Source organism: Phyllostomus hastatus, unplaced genomic scaffold, assembly GCF_019186645.2.
Source record: "Phyllostomus hastatus isolate PE091 unplaced genomic scaffold, TTU_PhHast_1.1 phas_scaffold_1674, whole genome shotgun sequence".
NCBI classification, from domain to species: Eukaryota; Metazoa; Chordata; class Mammalia; order Chiroptera; family Phyllostomidae; genus Phyllostomus; species Phyllostomus hastatus.
This window is the reverse complement of record NW_025334011.1, coordinates 11,370,609-11,394,522: the sequence shown is the minus strand read 5'-3', so window position 1 is coordinate 11,394,522 and position 23,914 is coordinate 11,370,609. Positions and strand designations below refer to the sequence as shown.

Sequence of the window (23,914 nt, the reverse complement as noted above, 5' to 3'; positions counted from 1 at the left end):
GCCGGAATAAACCCTGAGTCTAAGCACTGGAAAACAGCCAACATTATTTCTCAGGGAGAATCATAACCCATCAGCACATATTTCTTCAGACTACCTGAAGAGATTCATGGGTGGTAGATAATGTATTCAAATATATTTCCTCCTCAGGCTCCCCAACTTTTCTAAAAGGATGCCAATCCTACTCCCAACCTAGCTGACAAAGCAAAATGTTCCATATTTAACTGTAAGTGAGAATAACTACACTCCAGGTACTTGTCAGGGAGTAAAACGCTAATCTTACTGTTACTCAGCTTCACTGAAAGCTTCTGTAGGACGGGTACATGCCTGTTTAGTCCAGCCATTTCTTATTCTGAAGCTGCATGTCTGGATCAAGACATACCAACGATAAATGGCATTCTACATTTTACCCTTTTACTGCTCTCCTCCCTGTTCGCCCTGCAGAACTGTGTTTAATAAAGTGCCTTTGATGGTAAGCCACTAGACTGTGTTGAAGAAAAGTTTAAGAACAGGTCTGGAAAATAGCCTTCAATTATTTACTATGAGGACGCTGTTGAGACAGTTTGGAGTATGCTGCACTACAACTAAAAGGACATATTTTTCTATGAAGTATAATTATTAGGCTTCTCCTAAAGTGCTGACAAATTTTGATCTTGTGAAAACTAGAAAACACTGTTCATCATATGAGAGGTCTCGTTCCAGAGCTTAGATCATAACCCAAGCAGAATTTGTGATCCACCTCAAGCAAATGCATGAGCTTTTATGAAATGTATTGTGTATCCTAACCTTAGTCCATTTGTCCCATTTTTATCATCTCTCTTTTTACTTAAAGGTTTATTTTATTCTCCTTCAAGACAGAGAGGAAGGAGGGGGAGAGAGAGGGGGAAAAAAACACCAATGCAAGGGAGAAACAGTGATCAGCTGCCTCCTGCAAACACCCCAACCAAGGACTGAGCCCGCAACCCAGGCATGTGCCCTGACAAGCAGTCAATCTTTCAGTTACAGGATGGCATTCCAACCAACCGAGCCACGCTGGCCAGGGCCCTTTTTTTAAAGAAATCTTCAACTGAGGATATTTTTTTATTGTTACTGTTTTTGAGAGAGAGAAGAAGGGAAAGAGACAGAGAGAGAAAGGCTGATGTGAGAGAGACACATCAATTGGATGCCCCTGTATGTGCCCAAGCTGGGGATGGAGCTTGCAGCCTTTTGGTGTCCTGACCAGGGATCAAACCTACAACCTTTTGGTGTATGGGACAACGCTCCAACCAACTGAGCCACCCAGCCAGGGCTCATCCCTCTTTTTTTTTTTTTTTTTTTATATTATTGAGCTATAATTTACCTAGCATAGGATTCACCTGTTTTAAGTGTACAATTCAGTGAAGTTTTTGTCAGCTGACTGGTGGCATCATCACTACAATCCAATTTTAGAACATTCCCATCCCTCTCCAATGTTCCCTCGGTCCACACGCAGCCAGTCTCTGCCCCCAGCCCCAAACCTCCTCTGATGTGCACTGTCCGGACGCTTCACACGAGTGGGATCACACCATTTTTAATGTTTCGAATGTGGCCTCTTTCACCCAGCATATATTTGAGGTTCATCCATATTACACCATTTATCAGTATTTTCCTTTTTTTTTTTTTCAATTGCTGAATAGTATTTCAATGAATGGACATATGACATTTTGTCCATTTACCAGTTGATGGACATTGAAACTGTTTCTAATTTTTGTCGATTATGAATAAAGCTACTGGGAACAATCACATACAAGTCTTTGTGTGGGTATATGTTTTCATTTCTGTTGGGCATATTCTGAGAGGTGAAACTGCTGAGTTAATTTTACGTGTCAACTTGTCTGCACACAGTGCCCAGATACTTAGTCAAATGTTATTCTGGAAAAGTGTTTTTGGGTGAGGCTTACATTTAAATTGGTGAACAGTGAGTAATGCAGAGTGCCCTCCCTAATGTGAGTGGGCCTCATCCAATGAGCTGGAAGTCTAACAGAACAAAAGGCTCACCTCGCTGAGCAATAGGGAATTCCCCAGGAGAAGGCATTTGGCCTTTTTCTGCATCATCCGCTCTTTCTGGTTTTCCAGCAGGCTCGACTTGCACTCCAACTGCAGCGTTCCTGAGACCCAACCTGCTAGCCTACCCCACCCAGTTTTGGACTCACCAACCTCCACATGAGACAATTCCTTAAAATAATCTCTTCCTATATATAGATACACCCTATTGGTTCTGTTCCTCTAGAGAACTTGACTTATGCATAGGGCCAAACTGTTTTCCAAGGTGCAGGCACCACCTTACATTCTCACTCACAATGTGTGGCATTCCTGCTTCTCCACAACTAGACACTAGACATTGTCTGTATTTTTAACTAAAGGCATCCTGGTGGGTAGGAAGGAATCCCTCACTTTGTTTTTTTAATGTGCATTTTTCTAATTACTAAAGCTGTTGAGCACATTTTCATGTGCTTATTCATCATTTGTATGTCTTTTTTGATAAAATGTCTATTTAGTTCTTTTTTTTAAAATTGGGTTGTTTGTCTTATTATGGAGCTGTTGGAGTTCCTTATATGTGTTGGATACAGTTCTTTATCAGATAGGATTTCCAAGTATTTTCTCTGTGGCTTGTCTTTTCTGTTTCTTAACAGTGTCTTTTGAAGCACAAAAGTTTTTAATTTTAATGAAGTCAAATTTATCAATTTTACCTCTAATATCTAATAATGTCAAATGCTTTTGATGTTACATCTAACAACTCTTTGCCTAATCCAAGGTCATAAAATTCCTTCTATGCTTTCCTTTACATGTTTTATAATTTTATCTCTTACATTTAAGTCCATAATTAATTTTGAACTTATTTTTGTACAGGATTTTTATGAGGAAGTTCATGTTTTACATATGAATATCCAATTTACCCAGAACCATTAGTTTAAAAGATAATCCTTTCTCCACTGAATAGTCTTAGTAGCTCTGTTAAAAATAAATGGACCTTACTGGATCCCACTCTGATGTTGCCTAAAGTTGGCCACTGGCTGTCTGAGTTCTGGGCCTCTTAGGAGGGACCTTGGCAACATGCCAAGTAAGACGCTGTCTGTGACTGGCCATTGGCAACATGCTTGGAGCTACAAGTGACCCAAAGTTTGTGCCTACCTCTGCTGGGCCTGGGTGCACGCAAAGAAGACCAAGCTGCACACAAAGACTGGCTTTTACCAGCACCAGGCCTGGGGGACTATATCAAACTAAAAAGTTTTTGCACAGCAAAGGAAACCACCAGCAAAATGAAAACACAAGCCACTGAATGGGAGAACATATTTGTTGATACATCTGATAAGGGCTTAACATCCAAAATTTACAAAGAACTTATAAAACTCAACACCAAGAAAACAAATAATCCAATTAAAAAATGGGCAAAGGTCCTGAGAAGATACTTCTCCTAAGAGAACATACAGACAGATAGCCAACAGACATATAAAAAGATGCTCAACATCACTAATCATCAGAGAAATGCAAATAAAACCACAATGAGGTATCACCTCACATGTGTTAGAATGGCTATCATCAATAAATCAACAAACAAATGCTGGAGAGGATGTGGAGAAAAGGGAACCCTAGTGCACTGTTGGTGGGAATGGAGACTGGTGTAGCCACTGTGCTAAGGTCCACAGTATGGACCTTTATCAAAAAACTAAAAATAGAACTGCTTCACAACCCCATGATTCCACTTCTGGGGATATAGCCAAAGAAACTGAAATCACTAATTCAAAAGAACGTATGCACCCTATGTTCATTGCAGCGTTACTTACAACCACCAAAATCTGGAAGCAGCCCAAGTGTCTATCAGTAGATGCGTGGATAAAAATATCTACAGTACATTTACACAATGGAATACTACTTGGCCATTAAAAAAAGATGGAAATCTTGCCCTTTGTGACAGATAGCATGGATGATGGACCTGGAGAGTATTACGCTAAATGAAATAAGCCAGTCAGAGAAAGACAAGCACCATCTGATTTCATTCATACATGGAATCTAATGAACAAAATGAACTAACAAGCAAAATAGAGACAGAGTCATAAATAGAGAGCAGGCTAACAGCTGTCAGAGGAGAGTTTGGGGGCCAGGGTGATGGAGGGTTTGGGCAAAAGAGAGAAAAAAAAAACTCAGGGACACAACAGTGTGGCGACTGCTTGAGGGAGGAGGGGTAGGAAAGGTGGAGGAGGATATGGGGGATAAGTGGTGATGGAAGGAGACTTGACTTGGGGTGGTGAACACACAATACAGTGTACAAATGATGTGTTGTGAAATTGCACACCTGAAACCTGTATAATTTTGTTAATAAGTGTCACCCTGATAAATTCAATAAAAGGGAAAAAAATTCAATGGACCAAAAATGTAAGGGTTTATGTTGGACCCTCCATTCTAATGATCTATATGCTTATCCTTATGCCAATGCCACATTGTCTTCTTACTGTCACTTTACAGTGAGTTTTAACAATAGGAAGTGACAAGGTCCTCCAACTTGTTTACTTCATTCATTCATTTAAATTTTGTTTCATATTTTGTGTATTAATGAATACCATCTTAAATTCTTTCTGAGAAAAGACAGATATTAATAAACCCCCCAAAGAAAATAAACTACATTTTAAAGATATTAAAATAACCTATGTCTCTTAAGATTTGAAAGGGACAATCACTAACGTGTTCCCCTAGAGATAACTGTGCAATTAAGTCTTTCCCCTGCCCACACCCACATCAACAAACATTTACTCAATGCCTATTAGACACCAGGCTTGGTGCAAAGTCAGATGCTAAAGATACAAAGGCAAATAAGACACGTGCCTCACTTAGCATATAAATAGAGAATGAGGGCACAGTGTATTGCTAGCAACCACAGAAGTATGTACAGTGCAGCAAGGGTGAAGGTACCAAGGGATATTAAATTTATCTAATCAGATTTATCTTACTTCACATAATAAGCTTTTTGCTGAAAAAAAAATAAGTTTAAAATTACTGGAGGTTTTTCCCCCCCACAAAGTACATTTTAAAACACCAGAGAGTCTAGTACTTACAAAAGCGTGAAGCAAGCAATCCTGTTACAGGGTGCAGCCAAGAGGGGGGACCCAAATAGGCATTTGAAATGGGGTCCAGAACTCAAGGTGTCTAGGAGATTTTAGGATGTCTTCACCCCCCCCCCCCGACCCACCCCCAGGGTGTGGGTTGGGGGAAGGGACAAATGAGGCAGGGCCTTTGAAAGCTGTTTCGCATAGCAACAGCCTTGTAGCTAACCTCTGGTGTGGTCATTTAACATATCTATAGCCTTTGGCTGGTCGCTTAGATATGTTAAGTAGCTGTGGCCAAGCTCTGAGCCAGGGGAATGGAAGTAACTACCCCACCAAGGTATAACTGGGGGGCAGGTCCCTCGAGTTACAGCGCCTGCATGGGAGCTTGGAGATGACTGGCTCCATGACATGGGGCCACACCTGCCCAGACTCATGATGGCAGTCCAGTAAAGCTGGAAGGGTATGAGTTCTGGCATGTGAAGCCGAGTGTGGGAGGAGTCGGAAATGGGACTGCAGAGGAAGATTGGCGCGGGGATTTAAACCCAGATGTGGCAGCCATTGGGGAGAGAGAACCACACAGCTTTAGCAGAGTGAAGACTCCCGTGGCCCTGAGGGAGAGAACCACGTGCCTTTGCCAGAGTGGGGACCCCCGCAGCTTTAGAAGGGGGAACCACCACCTGATTTTAGCAGAGATCCCAGCGACTCAGCTGAGGGTGCCGGGAACCGAGGGAGGTCTCCCAGTCGAGATGGAGTACTAACTGGGAATAACCAGAGGACTGCCTGAGCCATGGACTTCTATTTCCTTTCCTGAGATACGGTACTCTGGAATGGGCAAGGGGGGGAAGGGAGGACTGTGTCTGTTTGTGGGTGTTTTAAAGGGACTTTGGGATTTTTGATAAAGACATTAGGTCCCTACTTTAAGTTTGTATAGCATTAAATAAGCATTTCCTTTCCTTTTCACAAATCTCTGGCATTGAGAGACGTCTTTCCTCTGGCGGCATGACGGACCTGGGGGCTTTTTTTCCAACAATAGTATATCATCCCAGGCCCCCCTTGTTTGTTCTGTAACAATCCTTTTATAAAGTAGAGGTTCTCTTAACTAGTTAGAGCTTTTCATTTGTTCTTTGTTTTTAAGTTTACAAAAGTAGTCATACTAAAACATAAAGGCTTCATTTTACCTCTAACCCACTCCACTCCATCCTACCCCCAGGGGTAACTTCTGTTATGGTTGGTCAACTCTTGATTTTTTCAGAACTATAGTAGATGCAGAAACTATGAATGCTTAAAATCTTCAGATATATCTCAAACCTTGTTTCAGATAAGAATGTCAGCCTCTTTCCCACTAAACGTGACATCAGAACAGCTAGCAAGCCTTATTAATCATTCTTTTTCCTTCTATATCCAATCTTTTGCCCCAGAAAAGGTACAGATTAAAAGAAAAATGGACATAATCAACAGACCTGAATAATGTGTGTGTATGTAAACTTTATAGTGACAATTCCTGAAACCTGTTCTATGGGAGACTTTAATAAGTGTCCTTAAAAAAGAAAGAAAAGAAGGAAGAAGGAAGAGGAAATGGAGGAAGACAGGAAGAATAAAGTCTGGCAGTGGGCATTTCCAAAATCAAATACATGGAAAATAATGGGTTAAAAAAATACCAACAACATTCATGGAGATGCTCTTACTGTTCATAACATTGCTGACCACCAAACTTTTAAATCACAGATCACCTAGTAATATCTTGAAAGCATCCAGATTGTCAAAAATACATAGCAGGGGAAACAAGCACTGGCTATAGCCTCCCCTTCATTACAACACTGGCAATAATTCATACAGTTGAACAAATGAGAATCTGGAGAGATATGCACAGGACCACATAAATTTGCTATTTGCCACAAGACTAAAGTCTACAGACTATCTTAAGACTCTATCTTCACTATGCTGTAAAAACAGGTTTGCTTTCTTTGGTGTATTATTTTTCCTTTGTATAATAAATGAATAAATGAGAGATAGAAATCTGGCTCTAAAATTAAATGCGGTCAAGTGTTTGCTTTCACTAGTAAGTAAATATAACCAAATGGTCACAATGTACATTCTATCCATTTTTTAATTTCCTTTACAAAACCAAAAGTTAAAGTATTTAGGATATTAATACAATCATTGCTTTGTTGTAAAAGAACCTTTAACAGGTTAATAAAAAAATACTGTTAAGTTATACTTACATAAAGTGACTACAGTCACCTCTATCTGTGTAAAAACAATGGTAAATTTGGATCTATCTCCTTCTATGTTAGACTTCAAATCATGATATAACTCAGCAGTGAGCACTGTTAAATTTGGCCCTGAAATTGGATGGGGTCTTATTTACCAAAGTGTAGTCATGAATGATAACTTTTCAATATATCTTATTGCTGTCTTCCTGCTGAAACTCTAATTGGGTGGGAGAAATCTGGGAGGACTTCCTAGGGAAGTGGATCCTTATGGTAACTAAAAATGCAGTATATCCTCGGGGAAAGCTGTTCTGAAATTCCACTTGAGTAAAAAAAAAAAAAAAAGGGAATAAATACATCATCAATGGAGAAAAGTCTCCATCACACATTTAAGCTTTTTTTGTTGTAGTTTCTTCATTGCCACTGAGAACAGGAAGTGTGATAACTAGCGCCCGTATTTACAAACGTCAAATAGCCTCACTCTGTCATATCCAGATTCCTACATGCCCAACTCAAGCTTACTTTATGAAACCTCTCACCACTGTCTAATTCGAGTCGCAATGACTTCTCCCTCCAGGAAGCGACTTGATTCTTTCTTGTTCAGGCCTTTCACTTAACACATAACCATACTCAATGCACCTACAAGTTGCTGTTTAACTTGACTAGTGCACGCATCCTGTTCGTAGAGAGGTCTAGGAGACTTCAGGTGGCAGGACCAAGGTCATAGACAGTACATCTTTGGAGAACCCACAGTACCAGGCACAATTCTGTTTACATGAGCATTCTCAAGTATTTGTTGACGGATTTATATTACCAGTCAGTGCTTTATGATGGCCCTAGGAAAAATTAATCTCTGGGAGAAAATATAAGTATTTGTCTATCATGAAAATAATAAATGGGCTTATTGGTTTTAGGAAATGTCACTAGACTGTAATTTAACTAATTTATAAGTAAATGCTATTTTTTCCCTATGACAGAGCAGCGTCATGTTAGGCCATCCAGATGCAGATCACATAAGGACTTGGGCACAAAATGTTGTGAGGGAATTAACTGCTTAACAGCAAAGGACTTTGAACAGTATCTATCGTTAGAGACTAATAAGAAGGGTAAGAGTAACATTGCTGAGATGTACATAATCATACACAGTATAGAGAACAATTAAGAATTTAGAAAGTAATGTTGAAGTCTCACTCATTCATTCATTCATTCATTCATTCATTCAACAACCGTCATAGAAAACTTACTGTGTGACAGGCCGTCTTAGCAATGGGCAACTAAAGGGAAATGAGAAATAACCACTCAATGTTGGCTCTCTAAGGCAAACCCAAACAGAATCAATCTAAAAATTCATCTACCCACATCCATGTAAAACCATAATATACTTGGCTAAAGTGTATTAAAATATTTTATCTTATTGCTTTAAGCAATGCAAATAGTTTTCTTTGGCCTAAACACCGGCAAACTTCAATTACCCTAGAAACTCCTTCAAAGACAGATTGCTTTATCTCTGCCCATCAACAAACCCTCAGGCATTTGCTGTTGAAGAAGGACACAGAGATGGCTATAAGCAATAGAGGTAAACTTGCCCAAAGCTTGTCTAAACAAAACTTCCCTACCTGTGATGAGGGCTACAAGGACTCAGTCCCTATCAACACATCAGCAGCTGCTGAAACATTCTTATGCTTCACAGGAGCATAACATTTTCTTCTAAAACTTAAGGAAGACGGCAAAAACAGAAAACCTTTTACCAACCGCAAAAATGTACATTTAAAACGTGTGTGAAATAAAAAATGAGCTGCAATATACTTTTACAAACAGAGAAAAAGTAGAAAATAGTATCTCCCTATGCTCAGCTACAACTTTCTGAATGGAACTGAAGCAGAAATGTTGCAATACAGCTAAGCAGCTTTGCGATGAAGCAACTTAAAATGATCTACCTATTACATAAACTAAAAGTAAGATGATAGGGGAATATCTACTCTTTCAGAATCAGAACCCATTTTTCAAGTGTGTTTTTAGGAGGAAGGACGTAGTCTTTAAATAGATCAGTGGGCTTTCATTTAACTAGAAATTCACTAAACCAGAAGTCAATAGTTTTAAAATCTACACAATTAATTTGACAATAAACTTGACTATTGAATCTTAATTTTAAAACTAATATGTAACTGCTCCGTTCTTGTTCTAAATCAAAGGGATTTCTTCTAGGACCTCAAAGGAATGAGCACTTAGTCTACCTCACGGAGGAAGAAGCGGTTTCTAGTCTTGAAAAACAGGAGAACGCCTACATGATCACCTGGGACAAACTTGGCCAGTGCGAGCAGGCTAGAAGGTTATAGGAGCCTGGGAATGTTTAACATCAAGAAGGGAATTACAGCTCAGTAAGATCACAGGGAATTGCACAGGAAATGTGAACAGTAACCCTTTCATATCTCCGTACCCCTCCCACTGCCTGTGATAAATGGAGTCCTGCTGCATGCTGTCCAGCTAGGCAAATGCATGAGCCAACAGCAGGGGGGAACTGGGAAAAAGGAAAAAAATCCATTTTACACACACACACAGAGCACAGCATAAATTCATGACATGATAAAATCACACTGCTTCAGAAAACAGCCTTTAGCCTTTCTGACTGCCACGTGTGCACCGTATTACTGCCTTATCCAACAGCCCTAAGTAAAAATTCCGAAGAAACTTGAAGAACCAGGCGGGGGTGGGGGTAGAATAGTTGGCGGAGTCATCATAAGTAGGAAAACGTGGCTCCTCTGAAGCTGACCAAACAAACAGGTCTCCACCCCGGCTTATGTTTAAACATCTTGTTCCTAGTCAGTCTGGAGGGAAAACATTCTTTCCACAATAAATAATATGCAATCGAATCAGAAATTCTTACTCCAGCCTTTGTTCCCTCTGTGTAAAAGTTTCTTCAGTACAGTCAGCCAGAAGCTGAGAGAATTCAACTGGTTATGAACTTTTTGTTTTAAGAGTAACTTAGTTGCATAAATTCAAGGCAAGTTAAAATATTTCTAGCTGTTAATTTAGAAAAGCTAATGTGACCACCCAGATCCTATACTCTTTAGAGACCCCTGGTTCGCATCTCAAGAAAACAAGCTACCTTTACTACATCTGCTCCTGGAAAAGGGAAATACTCAGTTTCTAAAAACAGGTGAATTTGAGAGAGATTCATTAAAAAACAAAACAAAAAAATCCTTCATGGTCCTTAGATAATAAAGGTATGGATGGAGTATGAAAATAAAATGAATAAAAAATTGATTTTTTTCAATGGGCTAAGTTTAAAATATGGAATGGTATTTCACAGGTCATTTTGAAACAAGATTTAACTTTTCCCACTGGTATAGCTTTAGAATAGAGATGTTCAGCCACAAAGAGTGGGTCAAGAAATAAATGGCAGTGAGTACAGATACGGCAAAGCAACCAACAATAAAAGTGAAAACGGTAAGCTTAGAACTATCCAGAAGCAGGAACAATAAAACCAAAGGATCTTTTTTTCCCTGCAAAGTGCCTCCTCCAAAGCACACATATTTCCTTTAAGAAATAACCTATACTAGTAGTGTTTTTGTACAGTAAATGGTACACTCAAATGGCAAATGAGATTTCAATTACAGACTTCCTAGTCACCTTAAAGGCAAACAACTGATGTCTAATTTCTGTAGCACTGGCTCACAGGTAGGCAGTCCCGTGACTCTGAAACAAGCTAAAGATGCTGCCCTGACCTACGTGGATCAGCTGGTTGAGGGTCATCCAGTGACGTGAAGGGTCTCCAGTTCAATTCCTGGTCAGGGCACATGACTCAGTGGCAGGTTCAGTGCCCAGTCAGGGCACATACGAGAGGCAACGATCCATGTTTCTCTCTCACATCGATGTTTCTCTCCTTCTCTTTCTCCTTCCCTTCCTCTCTCTTTAAAAATAAATAAATACAATTTTTTAAGGTGCTGCTCTTTCCATGGATTTAGAGTTGCTATAAAATTTACATTAGGAAAGCATTAGCAGAACAAGAGGGCACAAAAATGATAAACAAACTCCAAATAATAAACCAGACTTCTGACCGGGGTCCCGAGAGGGAATCGATTCCCCACTACAGTGTGGACCCTGAAGCTCACCAAGTAGAATCTCAATGGAGCAATCGCCTCATCTGTAAATGAGAGCTCCTTTTACTACTCCGTAACCATTTTTTACTCATGTCTTGTGTAAAGCATAAAAACTTCATATCCTCACTGTATATTATTTGAGATTTCAAAATAATTTAAATATTATATAGTCAAAAAGAAACTATAGCAAGACAATTTTTGCTTTTTTTCAAACAATGTTCTACAACAAAATTTGTTAAATACTTGTATAACTAGACAAATATTAATACTTTACCATTATTTTGAAGACAAAGAGGTCAAAGATAACTACGAACACTAATGAACTGATGAAAATGAAGTGGTGACCATTGGGACTTCACCATATCTCCTCTCATGAAGAATTACTGTAGATGATGTTTTTAGTTCTTACATTATTAGGCCTGAAGAAATGCTGACCAATACAATATTAGGCTTTCAATATTCGTTAAATGATTCAGCAATAAGGCCTCTTTTTTTTATTCTGAAAATAACAGTGCCCTCATATAGTATTCTCTTTCAAGTAATAAAGGATAGAAGCAAGCAGTGTGAGTCTGCAGTACAGAGACAATAGTAAAAGATGCAAATTGTAGTCAGCCTTGACAACATAATAAAAACGGCAAAAGTATCAGCACATTTGTATAGCACTTTGCAATGTATGAGATATTTTATATAATTTCAATCCCACAACTTTATAATGTGGATATCATCTGATTGCAATAGCATAAAGTGGCTTTTTCAAAGTTACTCAGCTAATTAAGCACCATAACTGAAATTTAAACCCTCCTGACAGCCATCCCATTCATTAAAAGCGCTTAACTTTGTCGTGAAATTTTGAAAATATCTTCATCCAAACTCCAAAATCAGGGTATAAATAATAAGCACACCTTTTTTTCTCTTAACCCACCCAGGATCACTCACTCCCTTTCTACTAATTCCCAAACCTTTCTCACGGTTCCCATTGTGACAGCCTTCATTTCCTCATACCAGCATGACAAAGGGCACAAGGAAAAGCACCTTTCAAAACAAACCTTTCCGCCAGGTCTTATGTCTTGCATCACCCAGAACGAGGACACCATCACTGGCATAAGCTTTGAACAGCATTAACTACTGTGGAAATGTCTGGTACTGTCTGTCCTTCGTTCAGAATGAGTCAGACCTGACACACATGCCTCTTCATTCCTAAAAGGTGAGCAGGAGTTACCGTCTCATCTCCAGCCTTCTGGCTCAGTGAAGACGCTCATCCCAAGGAGCGGGCAGAGAAAGGCTGACGGCACACGAATAACAAAGCTAACAGAACTAAAAGTTATATTCCTACCAATTTTTAAAAATCATTCTAAATGTTTTATTTTTGAAAACTTATTAAAGATCGATAAATTAATGGCATTAGCAATTTAATGTAAATGTGAGGTATACTGAAGGTAAAAATTTATTCACATAAAATGAATATAGAATACTCACCTTTGTCAACAAAAGGTCACTGTCACCAATCCAATGCCAACAGGAATCCCCAGTCTGGCTTGTGGTAAAAAGGTGAACAATTTGCAAACTGCAGAAACAGAACCTCTGGTGAAAGCCAAAGGTGTGTTCCGCAAAGACAAGGGAGAGGGGGGCGTTTTTGTTTTTGTTTTTTTAACAGAGAAGTTCCTACCCTGGTTCAGGATTGGTTCGTTTCTATGCCAATAAGGAATCCAAACAGCATAGTTCCCATTGGTCCCAATAGCACTGTCTTGATTGGTCAGCTTTGCGCATTCTGTTTCATCATTATCGAGTTGCTCTGACTGGTCAGAATAAATGCAAATGAGTGGCAAAGTTCCAATGGACAGGGTGGCGCTCAGTGCACGCAGTTGACTAACGTTATCAGAAGCTCCCTTTTAAGGTTCACATCAGAAAGCAGGAGCTCAGTGCAGCAGGCTTGGAAGCTCAGTCCACGGCTTCTCCCTGAAACACAGCATGCGTGAGAGGCCTCTGTTAGCAATGGCTGCTAGACTAGGATTATGATTTTTTTGGCCTAATTAACCATGAGGAATCCTTGCAGATATATTCTTCCTCAGGGTTCACACATCTGAAGCTTATCATGAAGATTATGAGACTAAATCACATGAAAAATGCTAAACTTCTTGCCTAATACATAATAACTACTCAATAAATGTTGCCGTTACAATATTATTGAAGTATCAAAAACAAAACATATATTAGAAGGTCATATTTAAAATGCACCAGAGAACAATATAATCTGTGAATTACCTTAATTTATATTCGAAACAGAAATATCTATTCTGTGCACAGACTCATAGTCATATAAATATTCAGGAAATGATTTGGAAGAAATGGCAAATGACCTCTGGGAAGATGGGAGAGGAAGTAGTCAAAGGAACTTTGATCTGTAATTTTTTTAAGTATTTTTGTATTCCTTCTTTAAATAAAATAATATTTTAAAAAACAAAATAGAAAACTTATTTAGACAAAATAGTATCTTAGTAAGTTTCTAAATTCCACAGTTGATTTCAGTATTAGATGAAAAAGAATACTTTCATTTTTAGTTACTGTGTCCAAATGAGAATTAAAATCTCATTTTCTTGCCCTGGCCAGTGTGGCTCAGTTGGTTGGAGTGTCATCCCATAAACCAAAAAGTCACAGGTTCAATTCCTGGTCAAGGCACATACCTAGGTTGAGGGTTCAGTCCCCTGTCAGGGCACTTACAAGAGGCAACTAACCAATTGATGTTTCTCTCCCACACTGATATTTCTCTCTCTCTCTCGCTCTCTCTCCCCTACTCCCTTCCTTCCCTTCTCTCTAAATCAATAAGCTTGTCCTCTGGTGAGGATAAAAAAAAATCTCATTCTTTATTCAAGCTTTATACTACGCATTGCTTTTAATAATCTTCCTAATGATATTCATAATTACTATATTAAAAATACCTGCTTGTGCAAAAAAGAAAAGAAAAAATCTATTTTATTTAGTTTTAAAACCATTCAATGTATTTAATCAAGGTGCAAGGAGGCTTTCAAAGGCCGGGAAGTCATAAATCAAAAAATGGCTTTACATGAAAAGATTACTTTTTCTGTTAAATTTTGTATGTGGTATTTAATACACCACATACAGAAAGGTGAACCCTCGATTCTTTTTAAAGCCAAAGGGTTGCCTATTTAAAATCATCCTAACAATTTCAAATGTCTTGAGGGTTTCTTTAATTAAAAATCTCTTCTTCCAGGCTCTTCCTAACTTCTAATTCTGGTCTGTACCATGCTGATGCTGGTTTTAAAATTCTAACTTTCCTTCTACTTTACAACCATAACTTTGACTTTTTCATTCCATTCTTTTTTCCTTCAGATCAGCTAGATCTGAGCCTATAAATTGTGGGCAAACCAGATCACCAAAGCCCTTATTAACTCCCTCAGAAGAGCAAATAGCGGGCCTCCAGGCATGAAGATAAGCCACTTGCACCACAGGCCCAACCAGACTGGCCCCAGCGATTTATAGATCCAGCTTATAAATTAGAGGCCTCCAGTGTTATAAAAAGAGACAGACATGTCAAAGGATGAGAGATAGAGAAAGCAGCCTCTCTTTAACCAGGAGGACACTGGGCTGAACAGGAAATCCCCACCTCAAAAAGCTTTGGGATTCAGCTCTTCACTGTGGGAGGCCGTGCAAATCTCTTTTAGATATATTTAATGTTCAAGAAAGCCCTTTTCTGTAAATTAACAGAGAAGAGTATTTGATCAAAAGGTATTCTCTATAATTTCAAATAAAAATTCTAGTTATAACCTGTTAACTACTAGAGGGCAATTCTGATAATAATTATAATAATACACAGCTTTATTTCTAGAAAATGAAAAACATATGTACAGATGATTTTTTTCACCTAGGTGCTCAGTTATGGACCCATTAATATTAAGCTGCTGTAATAAAACGTGCAACAATGGTTCTTCCAGTAGACGACTCCCTTCATTCTGTCTTAGCACAGTAGTTAACAGCATGAACTTTGGAGCCAAATGCCAGATCCACTACATACTAGTTGTTATTGGTTAAGTAACTAGACTGCTCTGGGCCTCAGTTTCTTGGCTAATATTAACACCTGCTTTATAGGATTACTGCAAGGATTACATAACTCATGTTATGTAAAGTGCTAGAACTGTGCCTAACACAGAGAAATGCATTGTAAAATTTGTGCCTGTTATCATCCTTAACACCAGAAATGTTCAGCTCTTGGAACAGAACTGTAAGCACAGCTTACTACAACCACTGAAGGAACAAGTTCCTTGAGACGGCTTAGTTCCGCTCTTAGGACACACTCAAAGTCACTGCACCTCTTTCTGTTGTGCTTTCCGGTGATTGCATCCCTCCTATATGGCTCCATGCATGCTGTGCTCCGTTTCCCCGTTTACTCCACTCCTTCTGGACTATAAATGTTTTGAGAACAGGGACTATATCTTACCTTGTGGTCTCAACACCTAGCACAGAGCCTTGCATAAAGTAGACGCTCTACAAAAAAATGAAACAATAAATATTAGCTACTTATCTGACTGCCTCACTTAAGTTCCTGAGGACAGAGGCTACTGAATGTAGATCTTTGCATCCTTGGAGGGGTCTTCTGCACAGTGGCACTTAAAGCCTATCACCTACATTTTGTATCCAAGTTCCTAATATATTTTGAATTTTATTTGAATTTATTCATGATCCTTTACTAAAACAAAATGCACTTTGAAATGGAATAATTCTCCTTTTTCACCTGAAGGCTCTTAATAGAGAAGGAAATAAATTTTTCAATGATATTTTAGTCCTCAAAGTGATGACCACAAGGAGGAGAAGCGACCGATGTCTGCTGCCTGATCTCTTTCTTCCATGCTGTTCTGGATGGATCTTTGGCAGTGGCCCATCCCCCAGAACCTAGCCAGAACAAAGCCTTCCTCAAAGAGTCACCCTTGGACTGCCGCACAGATTTTACTCAGTTGGTACCATTTCCTACAAGCTCTTTTACATTTATAAGATGTTCATTATTTCAAAATTCTCCCTGGCCACCCAGCTTGTGAACATGCCCAGTTCAGCTGATGACAAACAGCCACCTTGGGCAGCATTCTATTCTGGATCTTGTAAAACATGAATTTGGTGCTGGCAGCCTTTTTACCACTTGGGAGCTCATCAATGAAAGATCTTCAGTGGGACCTTCGGTCTGATTTCTGACTGCTGCCACACAGTGGGGCTACCTCCCAGCACCCTCAATCTCAAGATGCGCACATATCCCAATGAAAAGGGTAATAACCTTTTTAGAGTCTAGATAAACACCTTACATTTCTCAGGGGAAAATAGTGATTTAACATTCCTCTGAGTCATTCTATTACCAGATTACTTCCAGGTGTTAAAATTGTGCCTCTCTCTCCCCCACATCATGTGTCATGGACTAGTATTAGGTCAGAGCACAAATACACAAGTCATGCGTGATCCCTTCTTCTTGTTCTCCTTACTCAAAGTCGTTAGGTAAGTGTTTTATTCCTCTTGACTTTACACGATGAAATTATGCTGACTTCCTTGCTTAATGAAATTAAAAATAAAAATGCTGTCAAACTGACACTTTTTTGCTATCCCTGGTGCTCTTGTTCAGTCAAGGAACATCAAGGCTAGAAAAGACCTTGGAGAGTCATCTTCCTCATTGAATATATCTAGCCTGAGGCCCAGGAAAGTTGAGGCTTTGCCATGGTCTCTCTCTCTCTCACACACACACACACACGCAGAGAACCAAGGCTAGAGCAAAGGTCTTCCTGGCTCCTTTCCACACACCACACTAAATGAGTCTCTTGTCAAGAACTTCACCCTAACCCACAGTGCTGAAGAAGCTGTTCTCATTCTCAGCCTCACCTTATTCTCTACACCTTGGTAGTCCAGCTACATAATTATGTGCCCCCCAAATATGAGAAAGACGAGTCTCTCATCTCAAAGAATAACTTAGGAACATCACTGTTGCTTAAAGATATTATCCCTAGCAACTGTTACAGGCTTCTTTCTTCCACACTGTTTCTAAGACAAGACTGAATGTCCCTAAGATCCTGCTTCCTTAAATAGTCCTCAGGTATAGTCTGATAAAAATGGGAAAACTCCATATACAAGCACTTTTACTATAGAGAAAGAATGGAGCCCGATGCCCACTTGAGAAAGTCATGTGACTAGGAGCATTCAAGGTAAGAATAATAGCCTATCAGAGACTCAAAGCAGCAAGAGGACAGTTTCTGTCATTGGCAGTGAACAAACGTTAATGATAATGTAAATTCCATGCCCTGTGTTACTTGACATAATCATTGGCAGGCACATATTAGAAAACAAGCTTACCAGTATATAACTGGTGACATCACCCCCCCACCCCCCCACCACAAAATCCATTAACCCAAGAGTTCCCAAACATGTTCTAGACCTTAATGGCTATAGCAAATACCAAATACAAAATTTCATACTGTAATTTCAAATTAGACTCTCTCTAGTTCTTTTTACCTGGTCTAGTAACCAGGAAAATGGCCTGAAAGTAAGCAACAGGGAAAAGGAAAAGAGTGTCTATTTTTAAGACAGAATATGGAAAGAGATCAAGAAAATGAGAAGTAATGTAATATGACACAAAAGCATATACTGAATGACTTTCTTAAAGTTTATTTTGATATATATTTGGAAAACAACCATTTATTGAAAGTTGTGACAATCTTAGGGTTTTCAAAATTTTTATGTCTATATAAAAATTAATACAAATATTTTATAAGTAATTTCAAATTACAACTCACTAAAAGTCTGAGATTAAAATCTCAGATCACATTAATGAAAAATAAGAAGCAGATTAGCAAAACCCCCTATTAAATTTCTCATTTCATACTGAGGGAAAACAAAGGACACCATCTCCTTCTTGACAGGTAATTAGAGCTATTACAGAGACTTAAGGTTTCAAAAAAACTTAAAAATTATCCCTAGCAGATTTAAAAGCAGACTATTTACCTTCAGATATACCGCAAATTTAAAATATCAATCAAATCATAATTAAAAAAAACTTTAAGTCAAATAGCAAAAACCCACAATGGAAACAAAAAAATTTAAAACAGAAAGTTTAAAAGAAGATAAATGAAGTAAAAATAATTAAATCATTTTTTGACAATAAACATAAATAAATTAAAATATCTGTTAAAAGATAAAGGTTCTCACTAGGTTAAAAATATTAATTGTTCCACTTTTAGGAAACATACTTAAAACAAATGACAAAGAAAGGATAAATATAATAAGAAGTACAAAGATGTTTAGGAAAATGTAAACTAAGGTAGCAATATTAATGTCAGCTAAAACACAAAGCACCAGGCATAAATTAGAAAGTCATACAATTCTTATAAAATTTATAATCCTCAATTGAGATTATAAATTTTATATTACATTAACACTGATACCAAACCAAAAACTGACAGAAATATAAGTAAAAATTAATAGAAGAAATCACTGATTTATATATTTAGGACTTTCATAGAATAAACAGTAATCATAGAAAAGTTAAACAAAATATTTAGGTATCTTATAAGAAATACAAATTCTTTATAAAGATCTGTAGAACTACTGAAATTTATCACAAACTAGTCCATAAAGACCATCTTAAAAATTAGAAAAGCACAGTACTGTGTATCAATTTATCAGTTTCTTAAATATTAGTATGTAAGTTTAAACATAACTTGGAAAATTGAGAATTAGTCTCCTAAATAAGTACTGCATTGACCTAGCCAGTGTGGCTCAGTTAGTTGGAGCTCTGTCCCTAGGCCAAAGGCCATGAGTTTCTAGTCAGGGCACACACCCAGGCTGTGGGTTCGATCTCCAGTGGGGGCATGTACAAGAAGGCAACCAATCAATGTTCCCCTCTCCCCTCTCTCTCTCTACCATCTCTAAAAACAATGAAAAAAGTGTCCTCAGGTGAGGATAAAAAAATAAAAATAAAAAAATAACTACTGCATCAACAGCACTCTTGTCATCCAGTCCTATGCTGTTCTAGAAATTGTTAATTGAGAATGCACACCAAAATACATTGAATATGGCCAAAAAGTACACAGAGAAAAATGTAGCAGTCTTAAATTCCTAAGTGTTTTTATTTTCTGTTAGGGTATCAGCTTTCTGCCATAACAAAGATCCTCAGAAATACAGTAGATCAAGTTAGAACATTTTCTTTTTCATGTCACAATACAGTGTGGCAGGGGAAGTGTGCTTCACGAGATCACTCAGGGGCCCAGGCTGGCTCTATCATCCTCCAAAAGGCTTCCATCTCTGGGAGGTAGCTGCCATACCTGATGTAACCTCCAACCAGCAAAAAAAGAAAAAACAAAGTCTAGGTCAAGCGGCCTGTCTTTCAGCAGATAACCTTCTACACATCACTATTCACCTCTCAGTCACAGCCTGCTGCAAAAGAAGCGGAGGGAAGCAGTGTCTAGGTGGTCATCCCTGTATGCGCTCAGGTAAAATCTAGGGCTTCTATTCCTAAAAGAATAGATTCGAAGGAACATCAGGATGGCTTCCACACATTCTTTCTAGTTAAAAAAATGAAAAGAACAGTAAAACAAAACAAAAAGAACTAATTATATGTAATTACTTCATTTTAGCTAGATTTTTATGCCAAAACACTACCAAATATAATTTAGGAAATTAGAAAAGTACATCAATGAATTCTGAGGATGCATGGGTCCCATTATAATACATCAAATCATAGGCTAGAAAGTATACTGAGAAGTTCATCTACTATCTTTACTTTTTATGGAAAGTTAATTCATACATTATTGTTTATATTGTGATTTATTTAAGTGGACTTTTCAGGTCTACTCAGCTTTATGGAAGGTTTTAAAAAGAAAAACAACATTGCTGGAGTTGTTTTTATATTTACTGAATATTTTATATATACTGTTTTTATATACTGAAGCACATTTTATGTACAATAAAACATGTACATTTTAAGTGTACAGTTCTGTGAACTTTACAAACACTTATGTCCACATAATTCCCCCCATAGTCAGGATACAGAACACATGCATCATGCTCAAATGTTCCCTTGTGTCCCGTTCAGGTATATCACACTTGACTCTCAGCTATAGGCAACATCGTTACTTGTCTGTTTATTGTCACTATAAAATAAATCTGGCTTTTCTAGCACTTCTGATATAAAAATTCAGGGCAGTAAATGGAATCATAGAGTTTATATTCTTTTGTATCTGGATTATTTTATTCACCATAATGTTTTTGAGATTCCTTCATGGTGTTGTGTGTATCATTACTTTATCCCTTTTTATTGTAAAATAGTTTCCCATTGCATGGACATACCACAATGTGTTTATCCATTCACTAATTGATGGACATTTAAACTGCTTCCAGCTCAGGGCTATTATGAATAAAGTCACTGTGAACATGCACGTACAAGTGTATCTCTGAACATGTTTTCATTTCTCTTGGGTAAATATTTAGAAGCAAAATTGTTGGGTCTTATTGTACTACTATGTTTAACTTTTTAACACACTGTCAAACTGTTTTCTAAAACAATTTTATGATTTACTTTCCCACAACCAACATATGAAACTTCCAATTGCTCTACATTTCCCCTAACACTTGTTCTTTTTTAATTTTTAATTTTAGCTATTTCAATGATATGCACTGGTATCTCACACTGGTTTGCATTTTTCGGATGTCTGATGATGTTAAACCCCTTCCCCTGTGCTCCACAGACCATTCATTATTTTCCTGTGCCATTTATTTAACTGGGTTGTCTGATTATTAATGAGCTGTAAGAGACCTTTATATATTCTGGCCACAAGTCATTTGTCAGATATATGTCTTGAGAATATGCTGTCTCTGTTTAAAGACTGCCTTTTCATTTTCTTAACGATGTCTTTTGATGAATAGAAGTTTTAAATTTTGATGGAGCCCCATTTTTCAATTCTTCTTTTATGGCTCATGCTTTTTGTGTCCTGAAAAGTCTTTGCCTATCTCAAATTCATAAATATTTTCTCCTGTGATATTTTTCTTAAGGTTTTTTTTCTTAAAGTTTTATAGTCTAAGTCTAATTAGAAGCATTACTCTTTTCCACTTATTTTGTATATAGAAGAGGTGAGTGTTGCTGCATGGGATATCTGAGAGTTTCCTGCCTATATTTTCCTCTAGGACTTTTATGGTGTCATGACTTAAATTTAAGTCTTTTATTCATCTTGAGTTTATTTTTCTGTGTGGTGTAAGGTGGTGGTTGAGTTTCATTTTTTTGCATGTAGCTGTCCAGATCTCCTAACACCATTTGTTGAAGAGGCTATTTTTACTCCATTTTAGGTGCCTGCCCCCTTTGTCAAATATTAATTGACCATAGAGACTTGGGTTTACTTCTGGGCTCTCTATTCTGTTCCATTGATCTATGTGTCTATTCTTATGCCAGTATAAAACTGTTTTGATTACAGTGGCCTTGTAATATAGTTTGATGTCAGGTATTGTGATCCCTCCTACTTTGTTCTTCTTTCTCAAAATTGCTGTGGCTATTCGAGGTCATTTATAGTTCCATAAAAATTTTTGAAATATTTGTTCTATATCTGTGAAATATGTCATTGGTATTTTAATTAGGCTTGCGCTGAATCTATAGATTGCTTTGGGTAGTATAGACATTTTGATAATGTTACCTCTTTGATATGTCTCCTAGAGTAAGGGATGTAAAGGAAAGAATAAGCAAATGGGACTTCATCAAAACAAAAAGCTTCTGAACGACTAAAGAAAACATCAGCAAAATGAAAAGGGAACCAAACACATGGGAAAATATACTTGCAAGTGATACCTCAGACAAGGGTTTGATATCCAAAATATATAAAGAACCTACATAACTCCACTGTAGGAATATAAACAACCCAATTTAAAAAAATGGGCAAAGGACCTGAATAGACACTTCTCCAAGAAGGGCATACAGAGGGCCCAGAGACATAAGAAGGGATGCTCAGTATCTCTAGCCATCAGAAAGATGCAAATTAAAACCAGAATGAGATACCACTTCACACTGGTCAGAATGGCCATCACAACCAAATCAAGAAACAACAAGTGCTGGTGAGGTTGTGGAGAAAAGGGAACCCTAGTGCACTGTTGGTAGGAATGCAGACTGGTGCAGCCACTGTGGAAAACACTATGGAATTTCCTCAGAAAACTAAAAATGGAACTTCCTTTTGACCCAGCAATTCCACTGCTGGGACTATATCCTAAAAATCCTGAAAGGCCAATTCAAAAGAACCTATGCACTCCAATGTTCATAGCAGCACAATTTATAATAGCCAAGTGCTGGCAGCAACCTAAGTGACCATCAGTAAATGAGTGGATCAAAAAACTACGGTACATTTACACGATGGAATACTATGCAGCAGAAAGAAAGAGGGAACTCCTACTCTTTGTGAGAGCATGGATGGATCTGGAGAGCATTATGCTAAGTGAAATGAGCCAGGTGGTAAAAGAAAAATACCGTATGATCTCACCTATAAGTTGAACCTAATCAACAAAATGAGCAAGCAAAATAGAACTGGAGACATGGAAATAAAAGAACAAACTGACAGCAACCAGAGTGGGGGGAATAATAGTGGAAAGAAAGGGAAGGGTCATCAAGGAACACGTATAAAGGACCCATGGACAAAGACAATGGGGTGGGGAAAGGACTGAAGGTGGGAGGTTGGGGTGGGTAGGGCAGAGGAGAATAATGGGGACAACTATAACTGAACAACGATTAAAAAAATGAGAGAGCAAAAAGGCCTCAAAGTAATAAATTCCTTAGATGAGGACTTAGATGAGGGCCAATCTGACTGCTATCAACCTTGGTATCAGTTAAGCTCTTCTTTCAGTCAACTCAAGTATTGGGAACTTTACCTAGAAGTGCTTTATACTTCATTGGTGAAATTGGTGCAAGTTTCCTAATAAAAATACAGGAGGATTAAATCAGAGGAGACACTAACAATAGTTGCACTGACAAAAAAGAAGATTCTAAAAGGTACAATCTCAGCACTGGGAAGACCTTCGAAATCAACTGTCCCCCTCTCCACTCCCGCACAGTCTTCCTCCGCCACATCCCACGAGGTGATCACCTCAACTTGTACACTATCAGCGATGGAGAACTCACTGTTCTGTGCAGAGGCCCAGCCTATTTTTACACAGATGTAATTGTTACCATTATTATAGTGCTTTTAAATGGAGCAGAAATCATTCACTCTGTAGTTCCTCTCCAATGATCCAGCTACCTCTTTCTACAGCTCTGAGTCTCTAGTCCCTCTTACACTTGAAAGCAATTCAAATAACAGAAACTTGGAATAATAAAGGTGCAAATTACCAAGCTAGAGGCTGGGCTGGTTAGAATAATGGTATAGGGTAGGGGAGTAGGAGGGATTTAGGTAATTCCAAATGAAGTGGAGAATTTAAGGAACAGCAAGAGGGCAACTGTGGCTAGAACAAAGTGAGACATACTGGTAGGTGATAAGGTGAGCAAGCAGAACACGCAGGGTCCAGCAGGGCACTGTGAGACGGGCTTTAATACTGA

The 23,914-nt window shown here is 38.2% G+C and overlaps 1 protein-coding gene across 22 annotated transcripts in view; it reads right to left on the bottom strand.

The window, feature by feature from the left end:
• The window catches only part of ZNF438 (zinc finger protein 438), a 170,553-nt gene that overhangs the window by 106,428 nt on the left and 40,211 nt on the right, over positions 1–23,914 (bottom strand). For 12 of the 22 annotated variants that reach the window (XM_045857828.1, XM_045857822.1, XM_045857826.1 and 9 more), the window contains 3 exons: positions 15,821–15,867; positions 12,844–13,323; positions 10,997–11,177 (listed from right to left, as the gene is read on the bottom strand). In XM_045857828.1, the coding sequence (XP_045713784.1) occupies positions 10,997–11,066 (70 nt within the window). In that variant the 5' untranslated portion in view covers positions 11,067–11,177; positions 12,844–13,323; positions 15,821–15,867. Of the gene's footprint in view, positions 1–10,992; positions 11,178–12,843; positions 13,324–14,989; positions 15,077–15,820; positions 15,868–23,914 lie in introns of those variants that run through there. The other 10 variants (XM_045857838.1, XM_045857837.1, XM_045857839.1 and 7 more) reach the window with 6 other exon arrangements.